At 37.8% G+C, this 16,429-nt stretch overlaps 1 protein-coding gene across 3 annotated transcripts; it reads right to left on the bottom strand.

Annotated features, from left to right (window-relative positions):
* Window positions 1–9,074: 9,074 nt before the first annotated feature.
* Window positions 9,075–15,138, bottom strand: LOC121993189 (glycerophosphodiester phosphodiesterase GDPDL4-like). 3 transcript variants are annotated; one of them, XM_042547881.1, is made up of 10 exons: window positions 15,009–15,138; window positions 14,681–14,949; window positions 12,879–13,172; window positions 12,684–12,793; window positions 12,076–12,577; window positions 11,737–11,775; window positions 11,356–11,643; window positions 10,366–10,505; window positions 9,719–10,199; window positions 9,075–9,576 (listed from the first exon to the last, which is right to left on the bottom strand). In XM_042547881.1, exons 2-10 carry the CDS (start codon window positions 14,796–14,798, stop codon window positions 9,299–9,301), a joined length of 2,250 nt encoding a protein of 749 aa, XP_042403815.1. In that variant the 5' UTR covers window positions 14,799–14,949; window positions 15,009–15,138; the 3' UTR covers window positions 9,075–9,298. The 3 variants fall into 3 exon arrangements, with proteins under 3 accessions (XP_042403815.1, XP_042403816.1, XP_042403814.1); XM_042547882.1 differs by having other exon boundaries at window positions 15,025–15,125; XM_042547880.1 differs by having other exon boundaries at window positions 14,681–15,085.
* Between the last annotated feature and the right edge of the window lie 1,291 nt (window positions 15,139–16,429).

The following is a 16,429-nucleotide window of genomic DNA, read 5'->3' as shown; positions in this document are numbered from 1 at the left end:
CATCTCCACAAAGTCTCAGACAAGATTTGAAATGAAGCACAAGACTTACAGAGTTTAGTGGCTAAAAGGAATGAACAATAAACTTACGAGGGCAGATCCTCTGGACCGCAAAAAGCGGTCCAGGGGATGGTCCCTTGATCTGGATTGGTTCAGGGGATGGTCCCCATTCATAAAATAGATGGGGACCATTCATCCCCACCAATCCAGATCAAGGGACCATCCCCTGGACCGCTTTTTGCGGTCCAGAGGATCTGGGCTCTAAACTTACAGCCACGATGAAAGCAAAGCGCAAAGACAGAAGAAGTTCCTCAGCCAAGAGCTCAAACACACAGCACTCTTGCTTGATCGACAGAGAGTTTTTCAAAATCCTTCTTACAAAACCTCTCTTCTTCCTTCTTCTTATCCCTCTGCTTTCTCACTGTCTTCAGCCAGAGCCGAATCACTGTCACCTGTATCGAATCACTGGGACCAACTCAGGCGTCGCCAATCACTCTTCCTCCTCATCTGGTTCTCTGAACTCACACCAATACCATCCATGGTCTTCACTGGTGTCTCTGAGCTCGAACCAATAAGCAAGAGTCAAGCTGTTGCCAACTGATCGCAGCCAGTGAACGTTGACGCTCCAATTGCACAATTTACAGTGAAACACAGCAAAAAGAGCACTTGGTCTTATTCTTTTGATGGAGCTTAATTTGAATTCAAGCATTAGCACGACACCTGCAATCTGTAACTCAAAAAGCTTACAGTAGATGGTTAGATCAGATGAATCATAAATCACAGAGAAACAGCAGAAGACAAACGACATCATTGTGGATCGGTCAACAGACCGATCCATAGCCCTCTGGACCGATCAGGACATATCCTGATCGGTCTGGGAGGCTTCTGATCGGTCTGTGGACCGATCAGCCTATAGGTGGATCGGTCCACAGACCGATCCATATCCTCAACCGAACTATCGGTCTATTTCGAAAATTGGACCGGTGATAAACTCATCAGTTCGATCGGTCACCGCGAACCGACAAATAACACATAGTTTTGAGATGCCATCGTTCGGCAAACCGACCGATTCAAAAAAGCAATCGATTACTGAACCACCCAACTTCACTGGATCGGTCAACAGACCGATCCAATGCCTCTGTTGGTTTTAGAGCTTCCCAGCCCTAAACCCTAACGTCTTCCTGGTCCAGAGAACGAGCTACTGAGCCCTCTCTGACCTAGTCTGGAGAACAAGCTACCGAGCCCTCTCCGATTTCCACGTCCGGGTCAGAGAACGAGCTACCGAGCCCTCTCTGACCTAGTCCGGAGAACGAGCTGCCGAGCCCTCTCCGACTTCGTCCGGTCCAGAGAACGAGCTACCGAGCCCTCTCTGACCTAGTCCGGAGAACGAGCTACCGATCCCTCTCCGACTTCGTCCGGTCCAGAGAACGAGCTACCGAGCCCTCTCTGACCTAGTCCGGAGAACGAGCTGTCGAGCCCTCTCCGACTTCATCCGGTCCAGAGAACGAGCTACCGAGCCCTCTCTGACCTAGTCCGGAGAACGAGCTGCCGAGCCCTCTCCGACTTCGTCCGGTCCAGAGAACGAGCTACCGAGCCCTCTCTGACCTAGTCCGGAGAACGAGCTACCGAGCCCTCTCCGACTTCGCATGCCAAGTATCCGTACTTGGACTTTTCCTCTCCACATGATCAACCTTGATCATTAATCAGTCTGAGTTTAATTAATATCTGATACAAACTTAAATCAGTGTCAACATCAAAACAACAATCAGGTCAGACTGTATTAACATATCAGACCCTTTTTAATTGCCTCGCTCAACCCTTTCTAATAATTTCTATTTTGCTCAAATCCAAATACCACTGATTTTTACATTGTAACTTTGCTAACTTAGTTTAGAATTATTTTTCAGGGATGATCATATTGCTGAAGAAATTCTCTCTGAAATATGGAATACATTTGATGCAAATTCTGTTGTGGAATAGGAAGTTAATACTCAATCTACTTCTGAGTATACTGGTGTGGGTAACACAAATAGAAATACAAGCAATTCAGCCTTTGATTTAAACGAAGAAGGAAGTCACCTAGAAGATGAGGTTCAAAATCCTGGTACAATAACACTTGTCAAATTCTTTGATTCTACTTGGAGTGAGGAGGAAGAACATTATATCCGGATTTTAGAGGAATTAGAATGCAATATAGATAGACAGAAGTTTTTAGCTGATGATATACAATATGAATTTCCCCTAGAGCAATACAGTGACTTAGAGGAGGAGTTCCCAATTGCTAATAATCCATATATTTTGAATTCTTGATTGCTGCAAAGGCCTATTGGAGAGGCAAGAGATGTAGATGAATTTTATGTTGGACGGATTTTTCCTTCTTGACAATAGTTCAAAAATACACTTGTGAATAATGTCATGAATAAAAATATAAGATATAACCCAGTTGAAACCTAGATAAATAAAGTGAAAGTAGTCTACTTTAACCAACCATGTACATGGAGAGTGGTTAGGTGGGGTGATTTGGAGTTTAGAGTTACAAATATGTAAAGGAACATCAATGGAGCACCGTAAGGGAAAGTGCTGATCATCAAGCTTGCTTTTCCTCATTTGTAACATCTTTTATTAAAGGGTAATTTGTTTCTAACGAACAATACAAACCAAGTATGATTATATCTGATATAAAAGCTAGGTTTGGCGTCACCATATCGTATAGAAAAGCATACATACTCCGGGAGAAAGTGATGAAAAAGGTATTTGGAGATTATGATCAAGCATATAAAGATCTTCCACTATATCTGTGTGAGTTGAGAGTCAGGAATCCTGAAACTTATATGACACTACACATGAATGGTAACAATTAGTTCCAGCGATGTTTTTGGGCTTTTGGCGCATGTCGAAGAGTATTCAGGTCGTATCTACGCAAATTGATCGGAATTGATGCCACATATCTAAGAGGTAAGTATCCGAGTGTGTTGTTGATGGCTACAGTGATCGATGGTAATGGGAATGCCCTCCTAGTTACCTTTAGAATCGCTGAAGTGGAATGTGCGTCTACATGGGAGTGGTTTTTGGATCATACAAATATATTCTTAGTTGTCGATGCATAGTCAATGAGCATAGTATCAGATAGACATCGTGACATTATATCAGCAGCTAGGAAAGTCTACCCGACTGCCCATCATGTTTTTTGTTGCTACCACATGTCTTACAACATGATAACAGATACTGGCAGTAGGTCATATTTAGGTTTATTTTGGGCAGTAGCACGAGTAAACACAACACTCCAGTATGATCTCATAATACAATCTGTGCTTGAAAAATATTCAGATGTCCATAAGTGGCTTCAGAACATTGACCCTAAAAGATTTACTAATGCACACTTTAGTGGGAGAAGACACACAATGCTAACCACTAACCGTGTAGAGAGTGTAATGCTTTGTTTAAGTATACATGTGAACTTCCCATAAACATATTAATTGATAATACCAGAAGAAAAGTAGCTCAATGGTTCTATAATCGGAGGGAAGAAGGCTCGAATAGAAGGGTGCTTTGACTCCTAATGCTACTATAGAAATGGATTCAAGGAGAGAAAAATCTAGACCATATAGAGTCCATCCCTACTCTCAATCTGATATGAAAGTAGAGACCCGGGGTGCTTCATACATTGTTGATTTGGAAATAAAATATTACAACTGTGGAGAGTTTCAACATTGTGGATTGCCTTGCTCACGTATTATTGTTGTAATTATTCATCGAAACATGGATACACTCCTATATTATGAGCATTATTTTTATTCACAAAATTGGAAGACCACTTACATAGATCGTATTTATCCTTGTCGAAACAAGGAATTTGGGCCTTGTGGTGTAAACAGCTTTATAGTTCTATGTCCCCGTAGTCTTGTGTAGCCCAGTAAACGAAAAAAGGCACGAATTAAGTCGAAACATAACGAAAAGGTAAAAATCAAATGCAACCGCTGCAAACAACTTGGTTATAATCGAACGACTTGTAGAATGCTACCAACCCCTGCTGATTGACTTATTGGTATATATATGCAGGAATATTATGGTTGATTTATATATTTTGTATGAAGGCATAATGGATCTATATCTTTTGTATGTAGATAATCCTGGAAAATGTTGTATGTAGTACATCCGTAGATTTTTTTTGACTGGTGTATGTTTGCATGAATTCGAAAAAAAAACAGTTGTGTTGAGTTTTGTAAATTTTATATCTCTGATATGAGAATGTCAATTGTCTAGATATTTCAAAGTGGGTGCTTGTAAATTAGGTTTTATTTGTAAGTTCTGACTAAATTATGATAAGTTGAATTGGGTTTCATCTGTATTTTCCTAACGATGTGCCTGATATGGGAAAATATTAGGTCTACCGGTGGGCCTGATATATTTTCATATTAGGCCCAACTTAGGTCTGATATATTTCTATATCAGGTTAACTGCGATTCTTGGTGTGAGAATTGTATAGGTGAATATCAGATAGGGTTGTAAATTGAGTTTCAACTCTAAGTTAGGACATAAAAATAAAGAATCTCGTTGTGCTTGTAAGTTAAAACATGAAAGTATGCAGTGTTCATTGAATTCCAGCCAGTGCACTATTCCGTGCCAAATAGCACAACACAATAACTTCAATGGCAGTGGTTAGAACCTAGGTTTGACACTATATCTTGTTGGTGTCGGAAGCATCCGACGATCGAACCTAAGTTTTGATAATGACAAAGGGTTCAAAGTTAAGGTTATTTGTGATCTAACATATTTGAATGAGTTTGTAGGAAAGTCCTAGGTGTACTTAGGCAAAAGTCCTAGCTGCGGTTAGGCAAGTGGAAAACCCTAGGGGGTGGTAACCCTAGGTCCTAGGGGTGGTAACCCTAGGCGGAAAGTCTTGGCGGGTCGAGGGCTTCAAGCAAAAACCCTAGAATCGGGGACTCTAGGTGGAAAGTCCTAGTGTCACGAACTGGGTGGAAGACTGGACGGGTCGTGGAGCGAACGTCTAGCAGAAAGTCCTGGAGCCTCGAGCGTTGAGCAAAAGTCCAGTCGGTCTGGGGGACAGGTCTGGTAATAGGTAAACTCTCCTGAGTGGAGTAGGTGAAGACGCATTCCCCGGTGAGGGAATAGTAGGCGTCGGTTCGACCTAGGGTTTCCGTATGAAAATTCGAAGTCAAATCTGATAGTCCGGTGGCTGTCAAATATTTATCTTAATCCTATTTTATTGTGTTTAACTCTGTTTTGCAATATATGGTTTATATTTTGGACTAACATGTCTTGCAGGGAGTGAAAAAGTCTTAAAGCTTCAGATGAACAGTACCCGAGGCGCCTCGGGTGCAATGCTTGAAAACTCCGCGCAGCAGAATAGGAGGCGCCCTCCATAGAGCTGGAGGGGCCCTGGACGCTGGGTGGAGGGCACCCTCCATAGGCTTGGAGACGCCCCTCGGGCAGATAGGCTACGGGCGAAGTGGAGCTTATCCACGCTGCGGATCTGGCGGTGTTGGAGGCACCCTCTATTCTGTTGAGGGCGCCCTCAACGGGCTATATAAGCCTGTCTCGAGCAGCAACAAAGAACAACTGGAAATCGTAATCCGTCTTCCGTGTGCTGCTCAGAGAACAATCCGATAAAGTTACAACTCGACTCCAACGACTAGAAACTTCAAGTTTACTAATTCCTTGTTTGTCGGTATAAGTTTTTTTTATTTATATTGTACTTCAAATTGTAACTTCCGAATTGATAGTGATTGCCCGAAGTAAACGCTCAACGCGCGTGGACCTTGGAGTAAGAATCGTCACATGCTCCGAACCAAGTAAAACTCTTGGTGTTAGCGATTGTTTTTCATTTACTTCTATTCCGCTGCATATTTCTGAAACGAACATGAAAGCCACGAGCGATATTCACCCCCCTCTCTAGCGCTTTCGATCCTACATATCTACCTACTCCTCACTCAACCCTTCTCATTCATTTATAGTTTGGTAAAATCAGACCTCTCTAGGTCCATCAGTGGATTTTGATCAAAATCCACTGATGGACCTAGAGAGATCAGATTGCACCCAAATCAATTTCTGTGGCTTTCGCATGCATTAAGAACTCCAACGGTACCATCTATTATTGATTTTGATCTCTCCGAAGGCGATCTAATTTTACGATAATTTTTAGCCAGAGCGTGGGCCTAATATTTTCCATATTAGGCCCAACTCGGGCCTGATATATTTCTATATTAGGTCCATTGTGATTCTTGGTGTGAGAATTGTATAGGTGAATAATATATAGGGTTATAAATTGAGTTTTAACTCTAAGTTATGACATAAAAATGAAGAATCTCGTTGTGCTTGTAAGTTAAAACTTGAAAGTGTGCAGTGTTCATTGAATTCCAGCTAGTGCATTATTCCGTGCCAAATGGCATGACACAATAACTTCAATGACAGTGGTTAGAACCTAGGTTTGACACCATATCTACCTTCTCCTCACTCAACTCTTCTTATTCATTGATAGTTTGGTGAAATCAGACCTCTTTAGGTCTATCAGTGGATTTTGGTCAAAACCCACTGATGGACCTAGAGAGGTCAGATTACACTCAAATCAATTATTGTGGCTTTTGCATGCATTAAGGACTCCGACAATGTCGTCTACTGTTGATTTTGATCTCTCTGAAAGTGATCTAATCTTATGATAATTTTTAGCCAGAGTGTGGGCCTGATATGGTGCCATATCAGGCCCACTGTGATTCCTGGTGTGAGAATTGTATATGTGTATAACAGATAGGGTAGTAAATTGAGTTTCAACTCTAAATTACAACATAAAAATGAAGAATTTCGTTGTGCTTGTAAGTTAAAACTCAAAAGTGTGTAGGAAGTTTATACCTACTAGAAGAAAATAAAACACAACAAATATATACAAAATAATAAAACATCAGCATGTGTTTCCACTTTATTGGAATAAAATTTCAACAACTTCTCAATTGTTGATATGGTAATGGGTTTGTTATTTGAGAAGTGAGAAAGAAATATGTCACCCGATGCTTGATTTGAATGAATAGGAATCGAAGCATCTTGGTCTGTAAAACCAAGCAATAAAGATACATCTCTTCATGTAAATGCAACAGGTATATCTGAAAATCACAAATTAATAGTTATATTCTAAGATATTTTTTTGCATACCAAAATGAAAAAATAAAACATTAAATTTATAAAACTATTTGGTGCTTAAGATTTTAAAATAGGAGTTGTACTTGAGAATCTAAAGGTTTGAAATGTTAAATCCCAATTTTGAAATATATTGATCAGTATACAACAGATATGTTGGATTTCTTGTATGTCAAATAAAACACAAAAGGAGGTATGTTTGATCATCGCTATGTGTCAATCATGTAAAATAACATCTCCCTGATGTCTTCCTTTGATTATGGATGGTCGAAAAAATTGTTAAAGTGACTTAACACACTGTTCCAATGTAATTTCTATCTAAAATCAACTACAACCTACAATTTTTATAAATTTAATTTATTAACAGCAAAAACAAAACTGGTGGAATGTTTCCCAAATCGAGATGCACATTGTTCTGGAGGGCCTGATATGAGAACATATCAGGGTCACATTGGGTCTGATATTTTATCATATCAGACCCAACGTGATGATACCATATCATGCGCTTTCTAGATATATTCTATGAGTTTCTAAGATGAACAAGTTCATGATATTTACCTTTGCTGTTGCAGTTTCTTGCTTCATTCTGAAGGGAGAGTATTTACGGCAAACAAAACCCTAAACACTTGAACGGATAGACCTCTGTGTGGATTTCGTCGGAGACCCTTAGCGTCTGTTGCTTTAGCTATATTGATTTCGTCGGAAAGCCTTGACGGCGCCTTAGAAGGACACACTGTGTGGATTCTATTGGAAAAACCTTGGGCGTCGAGACATAAAAAGCTAAAGTTTTGGTGGGTGTGATGACAATGTATTTCCACGATGTAAGAAAGAGGGGAATGAGTATTGCATGTATCATAATCATTTTATTAATTTTAAATTTAAACCTAAGCTAATGTGGCTCGGATGCATTGGAAAATGACGTCGGAGGGGGAGGAGATTTAGGAGGTTGACAAAAGAGGTAGGAAGAGAATATCACTATTTTTAATACTCTTTTGGATAATTTAAAAATTAGAGTACTTATTTTAGTAAATCCGCTTCTTTTAGTAAAAAGTCGAATTAAACTGACAAGTAAATTCTTTATTTTTAATAATCACGCTCCGTCCTTAAATTCTATTAGGATTTGATTCATATTATATTAATATAAATCTATCCTCTTTTAATTAACTGAACACCCATAAAAATAAATAAATGGAGCAAATTAACTCTACATTTGTTAGGAAATCGTATGTTATCATGTAAAAGTTTTGTACGAAATGAAAGTTATTAAATTAACAAGGTTATATTCTCATTAAATTTAATAAAGAGAAAGTTACTTTTTTAGTCTTGTAATCTACATTTTTTTTTCAATTTTAGTTTTATTATGAATCAATTTATATTTTTAGTCCTGTAATTTATAATATTTTCTAATTTAAGTCATTTTCCTCTAAAATTGAAATTTTTCAAAGAAAAATGATGAGTTGTAAATTGAATTTGGGAATTTTGATTTTTTATGATCCATATGTTTTTTATATTCCAACCACAAATTAGACATTTTTATTAAAAAATTTCAATTTTGAAAGAAAAAAAGAGGATAGAAATTGAAAAATATTACAAATTATAGGACTAAGAACATAAATTAACTTATAACATGACTAAAATTAAAAAAAATATAAATTACAGAACTGAAAATATAATTTTATCATTTAATAAATGTTTGAACATTTATTTATTATTTAGTACGTTAAATAAAGATTACGAGTGATCATGAATAAACATCCAAAAGTCATATTAAATTTATAAAAATAATTAAGTATTTCTCAAAATAAATAAATAAATATATGGTAAATTTTCACTTCACTCCCTAAATAAAAAGGCTTTTTTCAATTTACCCCTCAGAGTTGAAAAATTATATTGACCAATTGTTTTTCCAATATAAAACATTTACTGAATACGTGGAAAGAACAAAACAGATTCAATACCATGAAATGCTACATCGAAATGTTTACAGTGGTTTTGATAGCTTAGAATAGGGTAGAATAAACAATAGAAGGATGAAGAACCATCAAAAAAGGAACATAATCAAATAAAAAAGAATAGTAAAAGGGACCAGATGATCATCACAGTAGCTTGCTTACTCGCCGCGACAAATTTCATAAAAGCATTTCGGTTTGAGTCAGATAAGAAGATAGACGCAGATCATCAACAATGTAAAGAACAGTGGTGCAACGTTATGATGCCCGCTCGATGGCCTTGGAGAAGGCGGTGCAGCACCGGGAGCCACAGTGGCAGAGGCAGAAGGTAGAGGTGGCTCTACCACATCGGCAATCGTCAAGGGTGGCATTGGCGATAAGGCGGGCGGCAACTCAATCGGAGCCATCAGCTGTAATAGTTGGCCAGCTTGGATAGGTTGCATGAAGTTTGGTGTATTGCCCATGTTCCTGCATGAACTCCCTGCAGAATATGCAGAACCATTTGTGTCAAAAGCCAATATTCTACATTTTCAGTCGTCTTCTAAGAAAATGTAATCTTACATGTCTTACGAATGCAAAACAACTATAAATTGACATCATGTCAGAGAGTAGAGTATCCATACTTTTGTATCGCCAAGCTGTCCCAGGGAAGTCCGTAATTACCCCATCAACTCCAATTCCATTGACATATGCATTGATCTCAACAGTTGCATCTGAAAGGAAGTCCCATGGTTGCGATATAAACTCATTACGAAACACGTAAGCATACACGTCAAGGCCTGCCGCATGAAACTGAGAAACCAAACCCGTTTCGCCTGTAGTGAACAGCATGGATGACGGATAAATGGATTGTTTCTGAAGTGCCACGGCATTGGCAAATCTCTTGATATCCACCACTGAGGAACTGATAGCATCATCAATGGACTTATCAATTTGATAGAGAAGCTTATAATTTGTTAGCTGCTTGAACTTCACTAGAACAGCGCTGTCGGATGACTGAATCATGACTTCTAAAGCTGTCTTGTTATAACCGGCATCATTTAGGGTAGAAATGACTGAATCTACTATGCTAAAGCCTAATTGCTGAGCCATAAAAGCAGCATGCTGTAACCATCGAGGCATTAGTATCTACTAAAGGCTTAAACCTATAAAACATTCTTATTTGCAAATTAGATAACGTCTAGATTGCCGTCTTAAGAACTATATAATTGGAAGAATTTTGATGATATTCATTTGGATTGGAGATATGAATGATTGTTTCTTTACTCACCTCTATGGAGATTAAGACCCCAGACAGAGGCTTGTTTTTAGCAAATGTTAGAAAATCAGATAGTGTCATGAAAGCTCCACTATTCTTGTAAAGTGGATTCCGCACCATAGTGGATGAAGCAAACGGCTGCGAAATTAATGCTGCAGAATGCAAAAATAAATGTTAATATTTGATATTTAAGAGCTGGGAATAAGGAGAAGAATGTGTCATTGCTGCATGTTGATTAAAAGAATGATTAGAGCAGCAAATAAGGATAATTGCAAGCAATCCTACAAGAAACATAGAGGAAAGAAATGCTAACTGTCTATAAAGATTAAATTAGTACTTTGAATCTTTTAGCATATAGAATTCTATATGGGATGCCTTGAAGTGGAGGAGGGGAAGGAGAGGATCTGAAAAACTCCATCTCCACCCTTATTCAGCCTCTTTTCCATTCAATTAAAAAAGGCCAAGGCTGTCTACCACCAATCGGCAGGCAGTGATTGATGATCATATCAGGCACATGATGATGGCCCATCAACAATCAATGGCCAGTGACAGCAACAACTAGCAATGGTCTGATGATGACTGGTGATACACAGATGGTGGTCTAACGTCTAGTAGCAATTAGCAGTTAGTAATGATATTGGCCCTTTATCATTTTCTTCTTGCTCTCCTTCCTATTTGTCCATATTTGGGTACATAAATTATGGAGGAGAAGAGAGGCAAAGGAATCTCTCTTACTCTCTGTAGTTCCATCCAAGCAAACAATTGCTCTTCATCCTTTCCTTCTCCATCTCCTATTTCAGCTCCTTCCCACCAAGTAGACATTATCACAGATCCAAAACTACCGTTGATTATGCATACCAATAGGACTATGAAATTTAAAGAATTATTGATTTTACAGAAGAAACAACAATTTCTGAATACTTAACTATATATCAAGCTATCAAATTCTTCCATGCCAAGTTACCGACTACAAGAAAATATCAGGAAAGCAAATGAACTCACGTTTTAAATTCTTCTGGATTTGGTCCAATGAGAGATTGAAAGTAAATATTCCAAGAGTACTCTTAAGTTCAGGAATCCTGGAGAATTGAGAACTGAACTGTGATCTTGTGACAGTGGTAGAGTCAGTAAGGTCTATAGAACTCATGCAAATTAGATGTCCATCTTTTGTAACTTGAACAGGACAATCAATAACATCTGCACCGTCGTCGACTGCTTTCTGGTAAGCCAAATCAGTGCAATCTGGATAATCTCCACTGGCTCCTTTGTGTGAGATGATTAAGGGTTTCCCTGTATTATAATTTTACAGGAAAATATTGAGAAAAAACTATCATAAACGGCAATTTTGTCTAAAGCTGAGTGCTATAAAGGAAATCAGCATACCATGATCGACACTGCTTTTGTTTAACTGAGAGAAACAACCTGCAACAATTACAACTATGTCAAAAGTAGTAGAAGGAAATTCTAATGTGCGATTAGCTATTGGACTGTCAAAAAATAGTCATCTCAGCGATAAAAATGATGGCTGAATGCATTTAATTCTTGTTTGCATTTATCAAACTAAAAGAACATGGAAGATAGTTTGAACTTTGAAGCAAGAAGCAGAACACTTTATATGAAGCTTAGTTGCACAGCTGGTGTTTTGGAGGGAAGAAATTAATTTTTCTTACAAGAAAATAACAATTTGATTAAATCTTCAGGGCAAAAGAAAGAAAGATTTACCTATTGCTTCTGATGGAGTTATAGGGAAGTCTGTCAGTACCCCATCAACTGAGAAAACTCCATTGTTAATGTACATGAGATACTCTGCTAGTGGATCATAGCTGTAGTTAAAGCTCAAAATGTTATCATTTGAAAAGTCTGCTGCGTAAATCTCCAACCCAGCTTTATGAGCATCATTCACAATGGATGTGTGAGGTAGCAGATAATTATCACTCGAAACTGGCCAAATGTAGTTCTTTGGAACAAGAATTCCAGAAGCAAACGTCTTAATAAATGTGAGATTGCTCAACAGAAAACCATACGTCCGGTTTGTAGATGGTTCACTGATGCTTTTGTCAAGAAAACGGAAAATAAGTTTTGTTCTGGTGTTTCGAAGTCTCGGTGCTATGCCACTAAGGAAAGCCACCTCCGGAGAGGACACATAGTCCACAATGATTCGCCTCACTTCAGAAAGAAGAAAGTTCCTCATGCTCAGGTTGTGTTGTGTGTAGAAAGCATTATGCTGCATTATGAACATGACCAAAGAAGTTATATAAATAAGTGCTATTGTGATACAAAATTGTATCAATATTGATAGAAGTAGTATGGAAAAGGATAATTAGGTTTACCTGTATATTTAACCAAAGAGCACTGTGGTTGATTTGTGTCCCCAAAACATCAACAGGAAGAATGGGGTAGCCATCAAATTTAGGTGTTCGAGAATAAATTGCTTGCTTTACTGATCAAGATGTAATCAATGATGAGTATAACATCCTTCACGCTTGTTTTAAAACAATGCATATGCAAACATATTTTGTACTTACAGTAAACTTGTGACAAATCATTTATGGTGAAGTCCACAGAGAACCAGCCCGATGTGTTTACGCCATTAACCACATATGATGTCCTGCTCTGAGGATAAGAGGATACAATATCAGTGCAATTGTCTAAATTGATGTCGGGAAGACAAACCCCAATGCCATCTTTTGTCAATTGCACATTACACCATAAAGTTGTGTCATTTGAACTGGCAAGTGACACAAAATTATAGGCAATGGGACTGGAATCAGGAAACAACCCAGAAAATCCTCCTTTAGCTATTACTGCAGGGGCTCTACCTGAAATATGACAACCTTGGTTGAGGCAGAGCACAAAGCTAATAGATGTAGTAAATCAGAAATAGACTGAAAATTATGCATTATGAAATTAAATAAGGTAATTAACTGTGCATATCATAATTGCGTCATCAGGCTATGTACAACAATAAGTCTGTTGTACACTTGTCAAATAAATCAATAAGTCACCATATTAGTTCATGGCCAAAGTACTGTGTTTTAGGCGTCAATTTTCTACATGTTAATTCACTTTGCCAGTCTTTTTCCCTGATTGAAAATCAAACTTGAACAGAGCATCATTATAATAACTAACGTTTTGTCATGTGATGAAATAATTACCCTAACTGTATGTGATTCATGGCTAAAGTGGCCAAATAATGATTGTAATTTTTCAGGAAACACGATTCAGCTTCATATTAGCCAATGGAATAGCAGTGACTGATTTAACCATGGTGCACATCATTCTGTATTTCCTAATTCCTAACAGCATTGTATGAGAAGTTCAAATTGCAAAACCGAGTAAATGTAACAATTTTCTTCCACACACACTGCCAGTCTTGTTAACCTGTTTGCTTCAGAACCCTTGATAAATTTCCATCGGTCACTAGTCACAACACGCTTAGAGAACTAGCCCATCTTCTCATCAGATTAAACAACTAGGCCAAAACACTTAAGTTAATAATAGCTCCTTCATTTGAGCTAATAATGAGAAACTAAATTAGGGTGTCACCATCTCCCCACTTAAGGCTTGACATTCCGATCAAGACTCAAGTCCAACTTATATCTATAGTTATCCCTTAATGGTAGCATCTTCCATATTTCATGCCATAGGAGTGAACATGCATCAAATGTTCACAAGCTCACACCGCTAGCTCAGCACGAATAGAAATTTCTATAAGAAAAAATAGGAAGTAGACATTTCTTCAAAAACCAACTGTAACAGTGTACATTGTCATCTGGAAGCAGAAAACTGAAGGATCCACTTAACATATAACCTAGCACTTGAATAAACGCACAAGAAAAAATAAAATAAAATAAATGTAGATAGAAGACGAAAACTTTCGAAGACTCTGGGCATTAACCATAATCAAGACTGCTGGAGGCTCTTAAATCTTTCTTGCCAAATTTCCATTTTCCACAGAATCAAATTCCTAAAAAGGCTTCCTGTGGCTGTGGGTGAACTCGCTTCAAATGTTCACAACCTCATAGCACACTAGCTTTGCATGAAATAAAAATTTCTACGAGAAAACAGCAACTAGACATTTCTGTAAACACCAACTGTATCGGTTATATCTTCATCAGGAAGTAAAAAAGAAAACTTGAAGGATCCGCTATAACCCTGGAGGAATAAATAAATAAATAACAAGGTAGATGACTGGCGATAAGGAAATCAAAGAAAAAAAAAAAAACCCCCGCCTGCTCAAGAATCAAAAACTCACAATAGATCTACAAAAAAAACCACCTTTACCAAGCAAGAAAGACAGTAATCGCTAGCGAGAGGGAGAGCGCACCGCTCAAGGTCAGCCATGGCGAGGTATTCTGGGCAGCGGTGAAACCCACTCGCAGAAACAGCAGCAGGAACCCCACAAGGAAGCCGGCGAGGACGCCCACGCCAGACCTCTTCGCCATCGCCCGCCCGCTCGCACGCGAAGAGACTGATCAAAAACTGGCTCCTCCGCAGTCCAGAGGAGCAAGGGAAGGTGGAACTGGGAAGTGGTGGTGGTGGAAGGACAGCAGTGCGATGGGGGTGGTTGTACGCTTTTTTATTTTGCGAATTTTCCTACATGAAAAAGTAAAAAATCGGCACCATAACCACAATTTGCAGCGTAATCAACGTACGGAGTTAAGCTCAAACGCTGGAACAAAGTGGAAATCTCGGCTTCAATTTGTGTTTACGCGGCGGGGGATACTGCGAGATGATGGCGAGAGCGAGGAGTTGTTCCCAGCTCAGCTCCCATTATTGAGTGAAGCAGATAGGCGAAGGCGGCGGCTCGACAAGTCCCCACCCTTCTCACGTGCACAGCTTGCGCTAAGTCAGATTTAAAATTTAAAATTCGTTATTTTTTTTACCCCTCGCAATTATTAACTTTATAATAACGTAACAAACATATACGGAACAAAAAATAATGAATAAGATACCATCAGGTGATCGATCCTAATAGTCCATTTTTAGATCTAACTCTTGACGATCTATCAATCTAACCATCTAACCATGACATCATGTACGTATTAATATCGCCCCCGCGGGCTGGATCAACCGGTTAAGATGTGACATCCTTGCACAATGAGTTGTAGGGTCGAAGGTTCACGGACGCGCACTGGATGAATAATCTGGACCGACTGTGTTAAATTCCGGAGATACCACGCTTTACAGGCCTAGGGGGCCGCTGGGCGGCGGGACCCACCTTTTTGCACAATGTACGTATTAATATCATATCATTTATCAATTAAAAAAAAAAAATATCTTTTAACCCCTTCTATTTTTTATCCAATAGTATTTTGATTCTCTAACCAAAGTTAAATATGAAGAAATTATAAAAAATAATTATTTCCTTATTTTTTGTACATATTAAATTTATCCATAATTTACATCTATTTTTTATTTTTATTTTCTTTATTGATATTTGAAGTAATTCTAAATAATTCAAATTCCTAATATTAACTTTCAACCGTATATAAAGATTAATAAGTTAATTATATAAATAAAATAAAATTAACTAGTTTAAAATGTATATTTTTTTTACTCGGTATAATTATTTTCTTTACTTTCTCCTAAATTTAAAATTTTAGATCTATCATTATTCATGATTATATAAGATTCCAAAAAATAGATAAATGTATAATTTTCTCTTCATATGCGAAGGATTTTACCTTCTTCATCTTTTTTTAGCTTTTTTGTTTTCTCATACATACACACAAACCTCACATCTCAGCTCATAATTGATTTGATCGTCAAAGAGGATAACACCGATTTGATCGTCAAAGAGGATAACACCGATAATGTCAACCCTATTTGATAAGTTTTGTTTTACAAGACACTGAGAGCAGATGCATCGATAAATTCCATAACTGAATACTTATTTTTTTCTTTTATGTATATTTTTATTATTATGTACACTATCGATCTAACTAATTAATAATTAAAGAATGGACCCGATGATAAATGTAATTAGTTTCCATATCAATTGAATATGTTTTTTTTTGTCTTAAAATTATTTTAAAAATAAAAAATATAAGGATATAATTATCTTTTATAATTT

The sequence above is a fragment of the Zingiber officinale genome, chromosome 6B (genome assembly GCF_018446385.1).
Source record: "Zingiber officinale cultivar Zhangliang chromosome 6B, Zo_v1.1, whole genome shotgun sequence".
Taxonomy (NCBI): domain Eukaryota; kingdom Viridiplantae; phylum Streptophyta; class Magnoliopsida; order Zingiberales; family Zingiberaceae; genus Zingiber; species Zingiber officinale.
The sequence above is the reverse complement of the archived record's forward strand: the minus strand, read 5'-3'. Positions and strand labels throughout refer to the sequence as shown.

Bases quoted from the DNA above. Each gene is read 5' to 3' on its own strand.
- LOC121993189 (XM_042547881.1), bottom strand. From the start codon at position 14,798: ATGGCGAAGAGGTCTGGCGTGGGCGTCCTCGCCGGCTTCCTTGTGGGG. The intron at 12,578-12,683 runs GTAAACCTAATT...TTCATAATGCAG, and splicing joins CTCTTTGGTTAAATATACAG to CATAATGCTTTCTACACACA. The intron at 10,200-10,365 runs GTGAGTAAAGAA...CGATGGTTACAG, and splicing joins GGGTCTTAATCTCCATAGAG to CATGCTGCTTTTATGGCTCA.